Here is an 18,503-nt window from a genome sequence, read left to right on the forward strand (position 1 = left end):
GACTTCCACGCAGCACACATCTAGCTGAGGGCTCCACACTGAACAGGTGCCAGCAAAGGGCTGGGGGAGAGAGGCAGGGCCTGCCCCGAGCCTTCTACTCCTCTCATCAGCTCCCAGGAGAGTCACAACTGCAGCAATCAAGCCTACAGCAGCGGCCAAGCACCGCGGTTCCTACCTACCTGGCAAAGGGGTGCATTTACCCTGGCACATGTTAAAAAAAAAACAAAAAAAAACTGCTTTTAAACCTTGAACTCACTTAAAAATTGGGAGATTCTGCACAAAGACCTGAAGTTATTTCTGGCTCTCTAGGCATCGTCACTGGAAACAGCTGAAATTGAGTGAGATGGGCCCTCTTTAGAAAGGACACGAGGCCCCCCAGTTTGCTGCAATCCTCACCACTCCCTAATGTCTAACCACCTGGTCCTTTTTTTGCATGGATATCACCTACCTGATTTCTGTGTGCGTCCGAGTTTGCCACTTCTTCTAGAAGATTCCCTTCTCCTTTCCGGGCAAGTTAATGCTAAAGTTACTACTTATAGGACTTAAAAAGATGTTCTCAAACATCAAGGGAGCTTAAAAAAGCCTTCTGGGGATGCTGGTAAAAATTTAACAGTTTGTCACTTTAAATGTTAATGCTTCTTTCAAAAAGACTAAATATCGATTGAAAGAATTGGTTTTACTTAATGTAAAGAAAAAAATAAGTGCGGAACAGGTTTAGACAAATGTACACTCAAAGTCTTTATAAAAAAAAGTCACTGCTAATGTTAAAATGATGGTGATTTCATTTAAAATGTAAATACCATGGAAGAGGCAGGCAGGGGAAAGGATGGGATAAATGGCGGTGAAGTGAGACCCTGGGGGTCATCATGGACTGATGTGGGGTTTGTGGGTTTTACCCTCAAGTTACTCACATCTTTTATTAACCAATGGACACACACATATGTGTGCTTAAACCAGGGGTTGGCAAATGACAACTTACCGATCAAATCAGGCCCACTGTCTGTTTCTGTAAACAGAGTTTTGCTAAAACTCAGTCACATCCACCCATTTGTGCAGTCTCTGCCTGTTCTCACGCTACCTGGCAGAGATGAGAAGTTTCAACAAAGCCCTGTGGCCTGCAGAGATGAAAACGTGACTCTCTGGCTGCTTGCAGAGCTAGTTTGCTGATCTCTGGCTTTACCAACCACCACCACCACCACCATCACCACTCTCAAACTGCAATTGCCTGAAATTCTAAAGGAAGACCCCTTTTTGCTCTGGGAAGAAGAGAACTTTCCCACTGAGCTGATGGTGGTGAGGGAGACGCTCTGCCTTACCAGTGTTGGGGATGGGCTGGAGTTCCTGGAGGTCGTTTTTAATGCCAGCCCATTGGGGACCATAATCCCCACGTGCTCTTTGATGCCCAGGGATGACGCAGAAGACCCGCAAGGGGCCTCTCTGTAGTCACCACTGGAACTGTGTGGCCTTTGGGCTGCACAAGGCTCCTCTGCCCTTGTCACGAACAACAACAAGAGTGACTCCATTTCTCTGCATAAGGTCTACAGTTATCCCCACTTTACAGACGAGGAAGCTGAGCAGAGGCCGGTCTGAGAACCCGGCATGAATAAGGGGCAGAGCCTCCTGGGGGGATCTGACTGCAGAAGCTACTCTGCCAAGATGGCAGCCACTCCGATGCCTGCAGGGTTGAAGCTGGAAACCCGTACGCCCTACGCGTGGAGGTGGGAAGCCCCAAAGTCCCCCCCCCCCTTTCCTCGGACTCTGGAACTTGGCTGCAATTGCAATGCCTTGTTTCCACGTACCTGGACCACGCCCCAGGTCCCCACTCCTCACCATCTCTCAAGCTGCAGCCACTCCTAGCCCAAGCTCTCAGCAGCCATACTTTCCAGGGGCGTGGGCAAAGAGATGTTTAATAGGAGCAGGCTGGGAATGCTGCTTTGCAGGAGCCCTAGTCCAGGGGCTGAACCGCTCAGGCTGGAAAATCAACTCCAAGTCCACCAGTTGTTTCTGGAGAGACCACACTGGTCCAAGCCGCCACAGGCATCACCCTCTAACTCGACCCCCTGTGTGCACGCTTGCTTCCCCAAAATGTCCACACAGAGGCCCAAATGACCTTTTGAAAAAGTGAATTAGATGAGTAACTCCCCTGCTGAAACGCACCACTGGTTTTCCACGTCAGTTAGAACCAAATCCTCGGCATGGCTGGTGAGCCCCTCCCTGATCTGCGCTCTGCCTTTCTTTGAACTCACCCTGTATCCCTCATCTCTGTGGTCCAGGCACACTGGTCTTCTGAGTTCTCCTTGACCGATCCAAACTAGTCCCCACTCGAGCATCTCTGGACCTGCTGCTCCTGCAGCCTAGAATGCTCTCTCAGTGCAGAGCTAGCTCATTCTCGCCGCCTGGCTCTCCACTCAAAGGCCATTCCTTGACCTCTTGAAGCTACAATGTCCCCATCCCTGACTATAGCACCTGACATTACGCATTTGTTTACTGGAATGTTCTCAAGCTTCCCCATTAGAACGTAAACTCCAGAAGAGCAGAAGTCTGACTTAATCTGTGGTCTATTCCCAATGCCTAGTCCAGTGCCTGGAACACTGGGTACTCCATAAATATTTTGTTAATATCTTCAAATGCAAGAAATCCAACTTTTCCACAGCAATTCTTACAGGGAATGTCACTGCTGATGCAGGAATAGCTTCAAACAGCCTCACAGGTGGCTCGGTATTTCCTTCACTCGAGTCCACAGAAGGCTACTCTGCACCATCCCCTAAAACCAGGAATAAGTGAGCAACGCCCGCCCAGAGGAAACCCACGCTTCAGAAAAACGAGTCCATACCAGCTCTAAAAAGAAACGTAATTCAAAACATGAAAATTTATTCTAAGTTGTATCTTAACATACGAGGTCTCAGCTTTAGATGAATTTTAATGTTTACAAGTGCAAAAGCAAATAAATATTTACCAGTTGCTTTTTTTTTTTGCACTCTTATAACTCCACAACAGCTTCGATGCAAAAAAAAAAAAAAATTGTTGCTAAACATCTTGTAGTCTGGCAAAAGAAAGCATCTCTTATTAAGAAAACCCCCCACAACAATGACAACCCCGCATGCTCAGGGCTCCCTCGCAGAGACCATCAGGGTGGTTCATGAAGATCTGAGTGTGCAATGGAGCCACAGAACTGCCAGCGGGTAGGGTGACGGGGGTCACAGCCACCCAGTGGAGGCCAGACCAGCCATGCCCTGTTCTCACTGTCTATAAACTGTGTAATTCACAGAGCAAATGGGGCTCTGAGATTGAGAGCCCTGCTTCCTGGGCCAGGATCACCGGCTAACGCCAGCTCTCCCCACGTGGGAGTCTCCCGTCTTTTCAGTTTCAATATAAATGTCACCTCCCCAGAGTGGCCTTTCTGAGTTAAGACAGCTCCCTGCCCTCTTCCTGATTATTTTCTTTGACAGCACCCTGTTTATTTCCTCATTTATTACCGTTCCTCAGTCTCCAAGTTGAGTTAGCCAGTTTTCTGGCAGCCAGCACACTTGCCTGCTTGCGTCCCAACATTCCTGCCTGACTTCCCTGCGTGCGTCTAGCTGGCTGCCGTCATCACTCTCTGTCTTCTCCTCCACGCCGTGAGCTTCGAGAGGCAGGGGCCGTGCTCACCTGGGTGAGCACCCAGCCCAGGCCTGGCACCAAACAGGCCGTCCAAAAACACAGGTGCTGAATAAGTGAATAAGGGACGAAATCTTAACAATAACCTTCTTAAGATCGATTCATTTACTTCCACGGTCGACACACTTGGAGTTACTGCGAGGCAAGTCGATTTAACCAGGAAACAAATATCAAGGCAAAACTTAGTCCAGCAACAGTAAGAGAGTAGGTTATTCTTACTAGAATACAATGGAGAAAGACAGACACACGCATTTTTCTACCAGGGACACACACGATTCCCAGGAATGTTAAGTACTTTCTGGATTTTCACCCTCTAATAAAAGCCAAATATTTTTCCAAGGGTAAGACTGTTCACAGCAGCGTGGAACCTCGAGTGAGGCGCGGCCGCTTACCTGGATGGACCGTGATAAATCTGCTGTCCTCGGAGAATCGGTCCCCTCGGGACACAGGCTTCTTGGATGGGGTTCCGGGCCTCCTGGGGTCGCTCTCTGCATCATGCTCCTCTGTGACTGTGGGGGGCACTTGGGTGGGGGTGACCGAGTCGGGGTCCACGGGCCTCCTCGGGCCGGGCGGTGGGGACGGTGGTGGGGTCCCGCGGGCGCCCAGCTCTAGTCTGATGCCCACCCTCCTGGACAGCGCTGCCGGGGGACGCGGGGGCGGGGGTGGGCCCCGTGCGGCTCCGCTCCCTGGCGGCGTGGGTCACCCCGCTCCTCTCCTTCTTCTCAGAGTCCTTCTCGCCCTCCTCCTCGTGCTCCCGCTCGCCATCCTCGCTCTCATTCTCATCCTTCTCCCCCTCCTCGGCACCCTCACCATCCTTGGTCGGGGCCGAATCGCCGTCGGGGCCCGGGGCTGCCAAGGCCTCGGTCGTGGCCAGGACGGGCCGGACGGCCTGTTTGCTGGCCGAGGCAGTGGTGGGCAGGCGCGTGGGCCACACGGTGCTGGGGAAGGAGGAGATGCCACCGCCGCTGAAGCCCAGGCCGGCGAGGAGCGTGCTGGTGACCACCGAGGCCACCGTGGCCTGGCTGCCGCTGGATGACGGGCCCATCCCAGTTGCCATGGAAACAAATGAGAAGGGGATGCCGGAGGACGTCCAGGTGGAAGACCCCGAGCTGATGGGGGCCATGTCGGCCGAAGAGGCGGGAGACGCTGTGGGCTTGAAAGGGTCACCGGGGGAGGTTGGAGGAAGAAAGAGAAAGGGACAGCAGAGAAGTGTCAGTCACTAGGAGTGGGGAAGAGGCCCTGGTTATTACCCTCCAAAGCTCTTACTCGTCTTTCACTTTACTTGTGAGGTTTCCCAAAGTAAGGTGCCAAAGCCGACACTAGGGGGTCCGTGGAAGACCATCTCTGCTCTCAATGGTTTGACAATTACTCAAAAATTGTAACCAGGGTATCAAGCCCAATTTTTCACTGACACTGTTCAGGAGGAGGCCGAGTAGCAAAAAAAAAGTAAGAAGCATTCATGTTGTCTGAAAGACAAATGTCAAACAAGCAATGAACTGGCAACATTAGATGGTCACCTGTCAGTGGGGTGACAATGGAAGAGGAGGGGAGCCCTGGTTTTTTTCATACATCACCCACGCTTACGGAGAACACACAGCTCTGAGGTCTAGAAAAGCCATCTGGGATCTGGTTCTGCCTCTCAAAGAGAGGGAGTGATGGAACAAGGGACGGTGGCCAGCCCACGTCTGCAGTGGCCAGGTCAGAAGCGGGAGCCACAATCTCCACTGCAAGCTTTGGAGCTGGTTTACAGCCGGCATCTCCGTGTCTGGCACGACACAGCGCCGTACCTTTCAGAGTCCCCGGACTTATCCACGGCGACTCAACGCTCATGCAGATGACAACAACGGGAGTTCCCTGAACGGGCAACAACTACGCGCTGGGGCTTCCCATGCTACCCTGGAGACACATAGGGTCCTCACCCCGTTTTACAGGCGAGGAAAATGAGGTGCAGCGAGGTGAAGGGGTCGAGGCGGGGTTGCCTGTGCCCGAACCTCAGTTCATTCTTCCCACCGTACCAAATCGGGGCTCACCTGGGGGGCTATAGTCGCACATGGGATCTTGGGAAAATCAGAAGCACTGCTCTGAGTTGTCCGTTTAATTTTAGTTCTCATAACCTGATGTGCAGAACCCAAAATTCCATCTCACTGTTTACGCAGTTCCAAACTATACAGCCAGAACAACTTAGCTTTCCTCATTTTATCACCAAGTTTCAGTTTGAAAACATGTAGTTTAAGGATGCTCAGGTTAGCCAATGTGGAGGTCTGAGGTTGGTTAATGAAACGCCAGATGCCACATAAGATAAGGCTCTGCAGACAGAAGTGTCAGACAGCCTGGACTTGAGCCCACCACCCCTCATGTGATCTCTGGGAGACGCTGGGTGCATTACTGCAATTCACTGGGCCTCAGTTTCCGCATCCATAAAATGGGGTAACAGTAACACTAGTCTTGTGGGATGCTGTAAGGAGTAAATAAAATAGTAATTTGTGCCTGAAACCCAGGAAAAGCTTAATAAATTTTAGACTTCTACTGTTAACACCAACACTCTGATGAATATGAGGATTACTAGTTGCACTAGAAAGAGGAAAACCTGGATATTATTAGGCCCCAGAAATGTGGAAATCCATGTAACCTGGGGCAAATGACAAACTCTTGATTTTAGTTATACGTCTACTCCTTTGTGTCCTTACATCATGTGATCCCACAAATAAATAATTTAAAACATGGAGAATTTTTTACCTTGACAAAAATTGTAACACTTATTATATATATAACACTTGTTATAATGTTGCACACATACTATAATGCACTGAACTGTAGGGAGTGAGTAACGTAATTTTTTTGGTATTTTAACCTCTTCACATTGAGCAGTTTGACAACATCATACTGCCACCTTGTGGTGACAGTTTTAAGTGCATGCAAATTACCAACCAAGCATGACAAGCAATCCCATTCTCTACTTACCACTCCTGTTTTGACAATTCTGGTTCCTTGGAATATACGAGTGGTATTAGCTGAGAAATAAAGAAATTACATTGTAAACAATATAACTCTGTTGTTGTTCCAACAAAACTGTACTTACCTACAAATCTGAATTATGTATAAATTTTACATGTCATAACATAAATATTCCTTCTTTAGATTTTTTTTTCCATTTAAAAATCTAAAACCCTTCTTGGCTTGTAAGTCATTAAAAAACATGCAAAGGGCCAGATTTGGCCTATGGGCCATAGTTTGCTGACCCTTGTCTTAAGCTATTATAACTTAAACAAAATTTAACCGTCTTCTATTTTATTGAGGTAAAATTTACATACAGTAAAGTGTACAGATCTTAAGTGTAGATAGAGTCCAATTAATTTTCACCTCTGGAAACACCTGTGTAACTGCCTCCCCCATATTAAGATCTAGACCCTCTCCAGCACCACAGGTTTGCATGTACGCCCACCCATCCAGTCAATACTCCCTTCCCTAAGAAAACCACCACTCTGACCTCTGTCAGTGTTTTGTCTATTTTTGAACTTTGTATAAATGTAATCATATTATTCCACTGATCCTCTCTACTGTCTTTTTGGTTATAATTTCTTATATTAGCCTTTCAGGGACTATAATATGCACCCTAAACTTATTACAGTTTACCTTTAATGAGTACTTTTGCCTCTCCCTAAAAATGTAAGTATTGTACAATAATTTAATTATTTGCATGACTCACTTTTTGCATATTTATATCTACTTAAGTATTAAAACCCCGTAAGATATTGCCACGGTTGCTTTAAATGATCAGATTCTTCTATATTAATCACAGATTACTCTTCCTGGTGTTTGTTCCTTCTGGTAGTTCTGTATACCCATGGGTTATTATTAAACAATATGAAACTATGCAAAATGTTTAACTGTGGAAAGTTACACCTAACACAAAACTTACCATCTTCAAGATTTTTAAGGGTACGGGTTTGACAGTGTTCAGTGTATTCACATTGTTGTGTTGCAGACTGCCAGAACTTTTCCATCTTGCCAAAGGCAACTCTGTACCCATTAAACAACTCCCAGTTTTACCCTCTCCCCCCAGTTCTGGACAACCATCCTTCACCTTCTGTTTCCTTAAGTTTCACTGCTCTGGATAGCGCATCTAAGTGGAATCATCTCTATTTACTAGTCGTTCTATAACTGGCTTATTTCACTTAGCATTAAGTCTTCAAGGTTCATCCATGGCCCACGCATCAGGGTTTCTTTTTTAAGGCCGAGTAATACTCTACTTTCTATATGTACCAGGTTTCATTTACCCACCCACTGTGGATGGACTGTGCCCACCTTTTCTCTATTAAACAGTATAACTGAAGAAAATACATCAAACTGCTTCTTTGTGCTTACCTCAAAAAATAGTGCTATATAAACAAAAAGTTTGCTTCATTTATGGCACTGAAAAATTAGCAAACAACGTTAAATCCCCAAATAAATACTTGTACCTGCTAGAGTTTTTATCTAAACCAGAAGCAGCAAGTGCCTGACACCATTTTGTTTGCCCTGCAAGCTTAAAAAAAAAATTTGCTGCCAATGCTGTAAACAGCAGCTTTCACCAAAAAATCCCAATTTCCTGCTCATCCTAAAAAAATCACAGTATTTGGCAAAACTGAGATCACCTTCCTGCGGGGCCACATTTGGCCAGGGCTGAGTATCTGTCATCCCTTTTTGATGGGCGCGTATCTCCAATATCCACTGACGGTCCTCTCCCGATTTGTACATGTTCCCTGCCGGGCCCCGGGGCACCTGCCTTTGCAACCCCCAACTGGACCATGTATCATTTTGCACGGCTGGAAAGCGGAACGTGTGAAGAGACAAACGCGGAGAACAGACTGATTGAGATGTCAATACAACCAGGTCAAATAAGGCAGCCAGGAAGCAAGCGGCTCTTCCTGGCACTAAATATAACCCACCGCCACCAGTGAGTTGCTCCAGGATCGATACCGCACTGCCTCAGACAGGTGCACGCACCTCCTTTTGTTAAGACAGGAAGAAAGCTTCCTAGGAGACGTGCTTTCCCTGCCCTTTACAAAGGCCTTAATTGAAGGCCAACAAACTTGGTAGCCACTCCATCACCAAGCCCGCTTTTCATCGATCTGGAACAGTTTCCACCGGGGTCAGTTCCAGCCGTGGTGACTGGGAAGTTTCTATAGGACCTTTCAGATCAGGAGCCCCCAGGCCTGATGGAATTCAGGGACGGGGGGGAAAGATGACACCTGCCTTCTCACAAAGCTCTCACTGGGGTGCAACCTTGTCCTTGCGGGAGGAACGCAGGCTCCGAATCTCAGCTGTGTTCACAGGAGCGTCCTGCAACTCTCTCTGATTACAATCACGTATTTTCCCACTGCCTTAAGAGTTGCGCACAGCTACTTCGGAATATCACTGAAGTTCCTCGCTACTCAGAAATCACAGTTGCCAGCAGACCCCGCCACTTGTCATTTGATACTTTCATAAAAGAAGTGCACAGATCACTCCAGCCCAAATTTGTTCCTTTAAAATATTTTGACAACTGTATTTGCACGTAATTGGTTTTCTTTCCTGTGTATTTTACTGATTTATTTGCAACCATCCTGAGAGAGGATCTGTTGGCTTGGCCAGGCTGCCTGATGGGTCCGTGACTCCAGGAAAAAGCTTAAGAGCCCCTGTTTCCCATAACTGTTGGGAACTGCAAAAAGGCTTTCGAACACTTAGTAATCAATCTTTTTATCCGTTTTGTCAAAGACCAGGGACACAGGGTAACAGTTATGCTTTAGGGGTGGTCCGTTGCTGGGTATAAATGATCGGGCTTTGGAATAAGAAATCAGACTCAGCTGAGTAGCCAAGTGGTTTTTTTGTTTATTTGTAGGTTACTTGACTGCCTGGAATATCATTTCTCCCTCCGCACAGAAACACCTGCATTACAGGCTGCCCTGATGTCAGATGATATAACTTACGGGCAAATGTTGTGTCCCTGGGAGCCACTCCACAGATACTGCCTACTAGTATTACTGTCATATTTACCACACAGTAAAGTAAATATAATGTACTCATCCCATTACAGAGAGCATAAATATTGTTTTATTTACTATAATAATGTAAATATTCCATGTGGCTTCCTCATGCTCCCAAACCAGATGGAAACTTTATCCCTGGGGAACTGAATTCTTCTGAACAAGGTATCCTTAAAACTCCCTAAGCTTTTTTTCTTTCCCATTTAAAACGTCAGTCCTAACAGTTGATGAGTTCTGTACCCTGGCCTCTACCACTCACAAACTCTGAGCCGGCTCCCGGGAAGAGGCGCGCTAGCTTACCTGAAGATTTTATTTTCGCACGACCCACTGGAAGCTCTAGGGAAGATGCTAAGGCCATTGTGGGGAGGAGTGAAGGACCCATGTGCCCCTTTGTCAACATGCAGGACATAATCCAACATAGAAAGGGGGTACACGCAGGGCCACCTCTGAGCAAAGAAAGTCTGCAGATGAAGGAGACACTAGCCATCTTCAACACGTCACTGTGATGAGATGTTTTAAATATTCTGGGCTTGGAATTTATAGCTGATGAAGCCTTTTGGAATTACACTACATTACAAACACTTAGTTTTTCAAAGTCCGTGCAGAAGCCAGCGAGCTCAGGGGCCTATCAATCAGGAAGGCAGTTTTGCAGACTCCGGGCTCTTAGTCAGAGTACAAGGGAGCCCTAATCGTGGTTTATGTGCCCAAAGTCGGGACCCCGGCCTCAGCAAGCTCCCACTAGGGCTCCCCAGGGATCTCTCCCCTGGGCCGGCACGGACCTGGCCTCAGCCTGTGGACCCTCCTCAACACAGGCAGACCGGCCCGTAAGTACCTTCAGGGCACAGATGGACACGGCGAGCATGATTTATTTGTGGGAAAAAAACCAAGCTGTGCTAATTTCAATTACTTTAAATGGAAGGATGAGATAATGTGAACCTTAGCAGAGAACATTTCACTACTGAGTGCGAAACTGCAAAGCTAGAGGGGGTCCTCAGAGGGAATCCAGGCCGGAGGGCTTCCCACCCTGGGGTGCATCCTTTATTATTTTTTATATCAAAACAAATCTTCAGGGGATATTTATGGTTGGTACCAGGCTCTGCCTTAATACTCAGAAGGCATCATATCATGTAATTCTACAAGGACCCTGTGAGGAATATTGAAATAGAACATAATCTCGATGACCGAGTTTCCTGGCGCCCCTTTTAAATTCTGCACCAAAGTGAATGATCCTCTTGCCCCGCCCAAGTGCTGGCCTGGATCTTTCCACTGGACCCTCCATCAGCTTCCTGAATTGTGCTAGAAACCCAAAGGTGATGTCCTCCACCTGACCTGGAGGCGGTTATGCGATCTGACACTGTGTTGGACAAATATTTGGTTCCCCGTGGTTGGAAAAGAACAATAATTAAAAAGATTATGCACACTTCGCCCCTCTAGCCCCCTCTGGCCTGTGAAGTACCCCCCTCGCCACTAAAGGCCAGGCCTAAATTCCTGGGGCTTTTTAGGTGTGACTGCGAACCCCGCAGATCCCCAGGCCAGGCTTGTGTCCTTGTTCCGAGCACCTGACCGGGAGAAAAGACAAAGCACGAGGGAGGAGGGGCTCGGGGCGGGCAGGCCAGACAGGCCGGCTGCCGCCTCACCTTGGAACAGCATGGTCTGGCTGAAGTCGCTCCTCATGTCGTTCCGACACACGGCCTGGACTCGGAACAGGTAAAGGCTGTCAGGTGAGACGTGGCTGATGGTGGCCTTCTGCAGGGGAGGGAAGAACAGGCAGTGAGCTGGTGTGAAAGTTACCCCTGACGCCTAGAATGACGTTAAGTGTCACTTTTAGGCTTCTGGGCACCACGGCGAAGCCTGACAGACACGATGCGTCCCCACTGACCAAAGGCTCGCTCTGAAAGGAACGCGTGTCCAGAAGTGTCCCTGCCTGGGAATCGGTTTTCAGCACAAAAACGTGTAAAGTGAGAGAACAAAAATCAGTCTTGACTCACGCTGACTCTGGCTTGGAAAGTGTCTTCAACTCTCTTTATGCCCAGAAGGCTGGACTTCAAGCAATTACAAATCCAAGAATGATTTACCCTAGACAGTCTCCAGAATTATCAGGTACACTGAATTTCCAGAGCCAGGCAGAGCTTAGAATAGCCACGACAAAATCTCTGCGTGTCTGTTTCTTTGCAGTTTAAAGGTCTCACTGCACTGTGACCTTGGATAGTACGGGGCACGATGCTAAAAGAGCACCTGACTTCAGGTCAGACGACAAAGAGATCGACCTGTGTCATACCACCCACCAGCTGTGTGACCCCGAGTCAGCTGCTCAATGTCTTTCGGCTTCTGCTACCTTCGTTGTAAAACGGGGAGAGAAATAATTCCCTCCCAGGGTTCTTGTGAGTGCTGTACAACACAGGACGGACAAACCTTGTTCACAGGCAGCCCACACCACGCAACGCAAAGAATGCCCCTGGTCCAACAAAGCAGGGTGGCCAACAGCCCACAGCTCCAGTCCGGCCCTGCCGTTTGGCTTTTGTAAATAAAGGTTTATCGACACACAGCCACACACATTCATTTGCTCGCTGTGGCAGCTGTCACCCTCTGATGGCAGAGGTGAGCAGTCACCCACTGAGGACAAAGAGCCCTTAAAAACCTAAAATCTTAACTCTCTGACCCTTTCTAGAAAAAGTCGGCCAATCTCTGGTCAAACGTCACCAGCCAGGTCCCAGATCCCTAGTCCTCAAAGCTTTATTCCAAGAGCCTTTAAAAATCAAAATCTGGACAATACCTCAAGAGCTGGGAGCACTTGCTTCCTGAAGAAACAAACAACAAAAGCAGTGTTTTTTCAGAGACTCCCTAATGGATGAAGTGTCTCGTCATTGGATCATGAATTTGGAGCCGAGCACAGACAGCAGCTTGGGGTGCTTAACCACCGAGCGGGTTTCCCCTGGCGCAGCTACTGAAAACCTCTGGACAGGCATTAAAATGCTCCTGTGGCCACACCCGCTGGCTAACAAACGGGTTCCCGGTGAGAGCAGGAGGTGGGGGTCAAGTCATTCACTTTAGAGCCTCATTTCTTGCTTTCGGAAAAGGGATGCACGGACACCTGTCGCACAGGTTTGCAGTGAGGTTGAGAGAGAGAGAGAGAGAGAGAGAGAGATGAACGCTGGAAAATGCCGGGAAAACGCTCAGTATTACTTTCAGGTTTTGGGGCCCCAAGAATCGTAAGTTAGAGGATAGTTTTGCTGCTGCTGAGCCAGCACGCTCAACTGCTTGAGGAATTGAGAAAATTAACTTTGTGTGTCCCCAAAGAAAATAACTACCCCTAGAAATTCTTATAAAAAAAGAACTTCCTGTCAGAGCGTGTATTTTGCCCCCTACATCTCTTTCTCTGAAACTAATTTATGCCTCCTGCTCTAAATCTCTAACCCCGTCTTCTGTTCAGAGCAAAATCTTCACCCCAGCTATGCAGGGATTTACTGGAATTCACTCCAAGTCGGTATCTATTCATCTTCGCGCATTTAATTATTTTCCACTTAGAATAAGAAACCGAACCAGCACCTAGGTACTTTCTGCTGATGAAGGAAGCCATCTTTACTTCAGAAAGAGACACATCCCGCACGGACTTGCAGCCGTGAGAAGAGAAAGGTTAAAACACAGCATAACCTTGGGTGCCTTTCCATGGATTCCTCTTTGACTTCATAAAGCTCACTGTTCCCTAATGTGACCCAGATACCAATGTCTGGTGGGGAAATTGAAAATATAAATGGAAATGAAGTAAGAGAATCTCCATCTAAAGCAAAACGAAAAGTTATTATTCTGTAACTGACTGAATGGGCCCTGGGGACTGACTCTGCGTTGGGAGGAAAAAAAAGAAGTGATAAAGGTGTTAGGAATCCCACTCGGCGCTATTACATTTTTCACGTGTGCAGAGGATCGTGCGCCCCATTCTTCCAAAGCTTTCTTTTAATTAACAATGAATGCAAGGCTTTCAGACCCAAACGTGTCACTCTGAGTTTCTACGCAAAGAAGTCGAGAGCAGTGCTTGTCAGAGCCACTGCTCTTCCAGGGGAAGAAGCCGGCTTCTGCAAACAGCTGTTCTGAACAGCCTTGCTGGGTGCCGGCCACTAAATATTTAGGCACACTTCAGAGGAGAAGGTGCATCGGGCGTGTGCAGCTCGACGTGAAGTCAGGTGTTGCAGCGTCTGAGAGCGGAGGACAGCGGTTAAAAGTTACCTGGTCCCGGGGTCTAGCAGGTAGGCATGTGTGAGGCAGATTGAATGGGACAAAAGGGAGTGGCGGGGACTGCGGACAGCTGCACGGTGGGGGTGACAGGAGTAGCAGCGGCAAGGGGAAGCGGAGGGTGAAAACTGCAATAATAGGAACAGCGAGGACCGACATCGCCCTTGCTCCGTGCCAGGAGGATGCTGAGAATGCACGTCTGTACAGCTCACTTAAATATGGACACTCACACTATCAGATACAAAGGGCTTCATGGAGGCTTGCTGGGTTTTTTTTAATAATGGAAGGAAAAGCAGTCCATTCTGAAGGGCCAGCTATGAAGAAACTAACTGGCTTCTCTCGGTGGCGGAGCTGGCCAGCGTGAGGGCAGGATGCCACAGTTCCTGCTGTAGCCCAGACCCGCCCTCAGCAGACAGCGTTGAGCTGAGACGACACAGACAAGACACCCCGGAGAGGCACCCAGGGCCCCTCTCACAGCTGCAAGGGGAGCAGACACCCTGAGTGGAACAGGGAGGTCTCACCAAGTCCTTGTCACTGTCCTTGGTGAACGTCTTCTCCTTCTCATCCTCGTTCTTGGTCCAGCTGTAGGAGATCACGTAGTTCATGATGGGCGGGTGGTAGATGGTCTCGGGCTGACTCCAGGACACCTGCAGCGCCGTCTGGTTCAGAGGCTGCACCTTCATGTGGATGGGCGGAGAGCTGCAAACTGAAGACACACGGCCGCGCTCAGGGTCTGCCGGCACCACACGCCATGCGACCATCTGCCCCCTTCCACCCGCGTCCTGCAAGACTGCACCCTCGGCAAGTCGACACGGTGGACGGGAAACACCCAGACTCCCGTCACCCAGATCCACCTGCTGCTCACAATTTGTCACATCTGTTCTCACCACCCCCTACTGCTTTCTACACACACTCATACACACGCTCAACTGTCTTCCTGTGAAGTCACTGAAAGCAAGTTGCAGACATCCTGAACTTCACTCCTTAATACTCTGGTCTGTGCTCCTGATACGCACTTTCTCCTACATAACGGCAAGGGTCTGAGTGTCTGTGCAACCTCCAAATTCGTATGTTGAAATCTAACACCAAATGGAATGGTATCTGGAGGTGGGGGCCTTTGGGAGGCAATTAGATCACGAGGGTGGAGCCCTCGTGAATGGGATTAGTGTCCTTCTAAGAGACCCCAAGAGACACAGTGAGAAGCCAGTTGTCTGTGACCTGGGAGGTGGGTCTTCACCAGACAGTGAATCTACCAGCACCTTGATCCTGGACGTCCCAGCAGTCCAGAACAGTGAGAAATAAACTTCTGTTGCTTGTAAGCCACCTGGTCTATGGTATTTTTTCTTTTTTTATAGTAGCCCAAGCTGATTAAGACAGTCCCCATAAAACTGCTTTCATGCCTAAGAAAATAAACACTAACATGAAAATGCTGTCTGATATATCGTCCCTATTCAAATTTCCCCAGATGTCTCCAAAAGATTGTTTATAGTCCTTTCTCTCGACATCACACATTGTATTCGGTTGTTAAAAGGCTTTAACCTCTTTCAATCCAACACAGTCATCTGGCCTTTTACTCCACAATGATTTTTTTTTAGAAGCCATTTAACTTGTGGAACGTCCCAACTCACTGAAACTTTAGATGAAATTTTATTGATCAGAGCATAAACAAGTACAATTTAAAATGAGACGTTAAACGATCTTAAAAGCAAAGGCATCAAAAACCAGGAGGACGTTCTCTGGACCAGCAGGATGCTGTGTAGCTGTCGTGCTGTGGGGGCATAAGGAAAAGCCAGGCTAATTCTGCTTACTCCTTGTGGCTGGCAGGTGTGAAGGGAGGTGCTGGTTCCACATCTATCTGCGGACAAACCCGTTAAACGGCTGAGAATATTAAGTCAGCCTTGAACAGGGACGTTTTGGACCTCTAAATGTGTTCTTTGCCAGAGGCCATGGTCCCTGCCTCCGTAGGGCTTCCAGTCGAAAGCAGAATTTCTCAACCTCAGCACTACTGGCCTCTTGGGCCAGACGATTCTTTGCTCTTGTACTACTGTACTGGCATCTTTCTGTCCCTGCAGCAAGCCACATCCCTTCATTTCCTGGGCCCCTGAATACACAGTTCCCTCTGCCTGACGCACTGGGTTGTCCTGGGCGCTGCAGGATGGTGAGCAGCACCCCTGGCCTCTGGGCACCAGATGCCCATAGCAACCCCTCCCTCAAGTTAAAACCACCACAAATGTCCCCAGAGGGCCAATCACACTGGATGAGAACCACTGGTCCTAAGAGGGAGACAGGGGTTCGTCAAAGGATGGCAGGTGTGGAGTTGCTATTACAGGCCAGGATGGGGTGGGGGGGGGGAGCAGGGCTGTATCTTCCGAGCAGATTATAGAAGATTTGACTCACGCTATGGGGTCCAGGGAAGATGCCTTTGAAGAAGGTACATCCAACTGAGAACTGAGTGGAGATGCACTCCGTGGGAGTCAGGGGAAGTGGGGGAGGGCAGGCTAAGGGACCAGGGGAGGGAGAAGGCCTGAGGCGTGGAAAGGAAGGCAGTGGGGCTGGATCAGGGCACCAGGAACAAGATGGGGGCCAGTGGAGTGGGAGGCCTCGCAGGCCCAGATGAAAATTCTGGTCTTTACCCGACAGCACTCAGAAGCCACGGGAAAGATCTGAACTGGAGAATGACACAAGCAGGTCTGCACTTTACAAAACTCCCTGAAGCGTCAGCTGAGCGTAGGAGAGCCCCGAGGGGATAAGAGCAGAGAAGGGAGGCCGGCGGGGCCTGCAGGACCTGGGAGAGACCAGGAGGAGAGCTGGTTCTAGAGCTAACAGAGGTAAAAGGCCTGCTGACGTGCTGAGGAAGGAGGGGCGTGAGGGCAAGGGAGGCGGTGAGGATGCTGCTGGGGTCAGGAGAGCAGGCAGGGAGCAGCACTGGAGAGGATGGGCCAGGAGGGGGCCAGGGTTTGGTTCAGGCTTCTCCTGGGAGCCCAACCACATGCCAAGCAGCCCACCACGAGCCAGACTCCCCTCTTTGCTACTCAAGAGCCCCAAGCCCAGGGCAGCCCTGGGGAGGACGGCTTTCCTGCTGGAAGCCGTGGATCCAGCTTTAAGGAGCGAGCTGCTGGAGGAAAGCGGAGATTGGTTATGACAGGGAGGCATCCTTTTGCTCTTCAACTGCCAAACCCCGCTTCAGTCGGACAGATTCGCTTTGTGCGACTGAGATAGGAAGGAAGGGATAAATTAATGAGGCATTCCCACTGCCCTGCAGAACCCCGGGAGGCATTTCGCTGCCTGCTGCGCAAATGCCACCAGAGCAGAGACATCAAACAAAGAATGTGACGGCAGGCTCCCAGCAAGACAGGGGGGTGAAATGGCAGAGTGTGGACACTAGGTGGCGCCAACAGACCGTTTTAAAACACTGACTTCTGAGTGCTTTACAGCTTCTTAACCCAGGGCGGAGAAAGGGGAGGTGGAAATCAGGAAAGGATCTTTCCAAACACGAATAACGGACCAAGGAGGTTTATATATTGGGGAGCGTCTGTTTCTCATAGTGATGACCAGGTCAGATTTCCTGACATCTACATCTTTTCTCACCTCCTACCATGTTCTTACTGATCTCTAGAATTCTGAAGCCATCACTTCCCGGCTCCAATTAGCCGTGAGCTGTACGGGGATGCATGTATCTCTAACAGTTACATCATAACCACATAAATAATTCCATCACCCACATGTGGATGCAACCATTCTTATTTATTCTTTGAAATTAAAATAGCTGGGCTTTTCTTGGCTGATTAAAATGACTCATGTTAATGTGTTTCAGAAGAAACCCAAGTCGTCCAAAAAAGTAAAGAGAAGAAAGTTAATTTAAAAAATCATCCAAAAATCCCAGTATCCAGAGATAACCACTGTTAACTTTCTGCGGATCCAACATCCAGATCTCTCTTCATAGATTTGGGAAAAACACATACACACAATTTGATGTAAATGGGTGCATCACAGCCCTGTGAGTGAATCTGTTTTACTCAATATGTCAGGGAAATATTTCCTTGTCAATAAAGAGAGCTTGGTATCACTGTTTTGCATGAAAGGACAGAACCCCACTGTCTCAATGGGCTAGAAAATATTGGGTTAAGTTCACAAAGGAAGCAGGCCTGGACCACCAGCCAGGGGAATTCAGTAACCGTGGCACCTCCAAAGGCCCACACTTGTCCCAGGCTCCACGTGGGAGCACCGGGCCCCTGTCTGTCCCAGCCTAAGGGAAGGGCAGCAGGTGGACAAGAAACCTCCCTTCGGTTCTCCACCTCCCTGAGAGGCTGGGGTTTCTGGGCAAGGTTTGGATGAGGCACCTGCAGGTTACTAGGGGTGGGCACACTTTTCCTGTAAAGGACCAGACGGTCAACATGTCTGGCTCTGCAGGCCACAGACAGGGTCTCCGTCACAACTACCCAGCTCTGCCTTTGAAGCCCGGAAGCAGCCGAGGTCGCCTGTGGCTGAATGGGTGTGGCTGTGCACCCGTGAGACCGGTCACGGAGCCTGCATTCCCATTTCACACCATCTCCATGTGTCATGACATCTTTTGTTTTTTTTTTCCAACTGTTAAACATATCAAAACCACACTCA

The 18,503-nt window shown here is 48.8% G+C and overlaps 1 protein-coding gene across 1 annotated transcript in view; it reads right to left on the reverse strand.

Moving 5' to 3' along the window:
- PTPRG (protein tyrosine phosphatase receptor type G) overlaps positions 1–18,503 on the reverse strand; it is a 654,052-nt gene that overhangs the window by 90,577 nt on the left and 544,972 nt on the right. The window contains 5 exon segments of the mRNA XM_032458153.1: positions 4,050–4,228; positions 4,230–4,810; positions 6,619–6,668; positions 11,300–11,408; positions 14,411–14,595. Coding sequence (XP_032314044.1) covers positions 4,050–4,228; positions 4,230–4,810; positions 6,619–6,668; positions 11,300–11,408; positions 14,411–14,595 — 1,104 coding nt within the window.

This window comes from Camelus ferus, chromosome 17 (assembly GCF_009834535.1).
Source record: "Camelus ferus isolate YT-003-E chromosome 17, BCGSAC_Cfer_1.0, whole genome shotgun sequence".
Classification (NCBI taxonomy): domain Eukaryota; kingdom Metazoa; phylum Chordata; class Mammalia; order Artiodactyla; family Camelidae; genus Camelus; species Camelus ferus.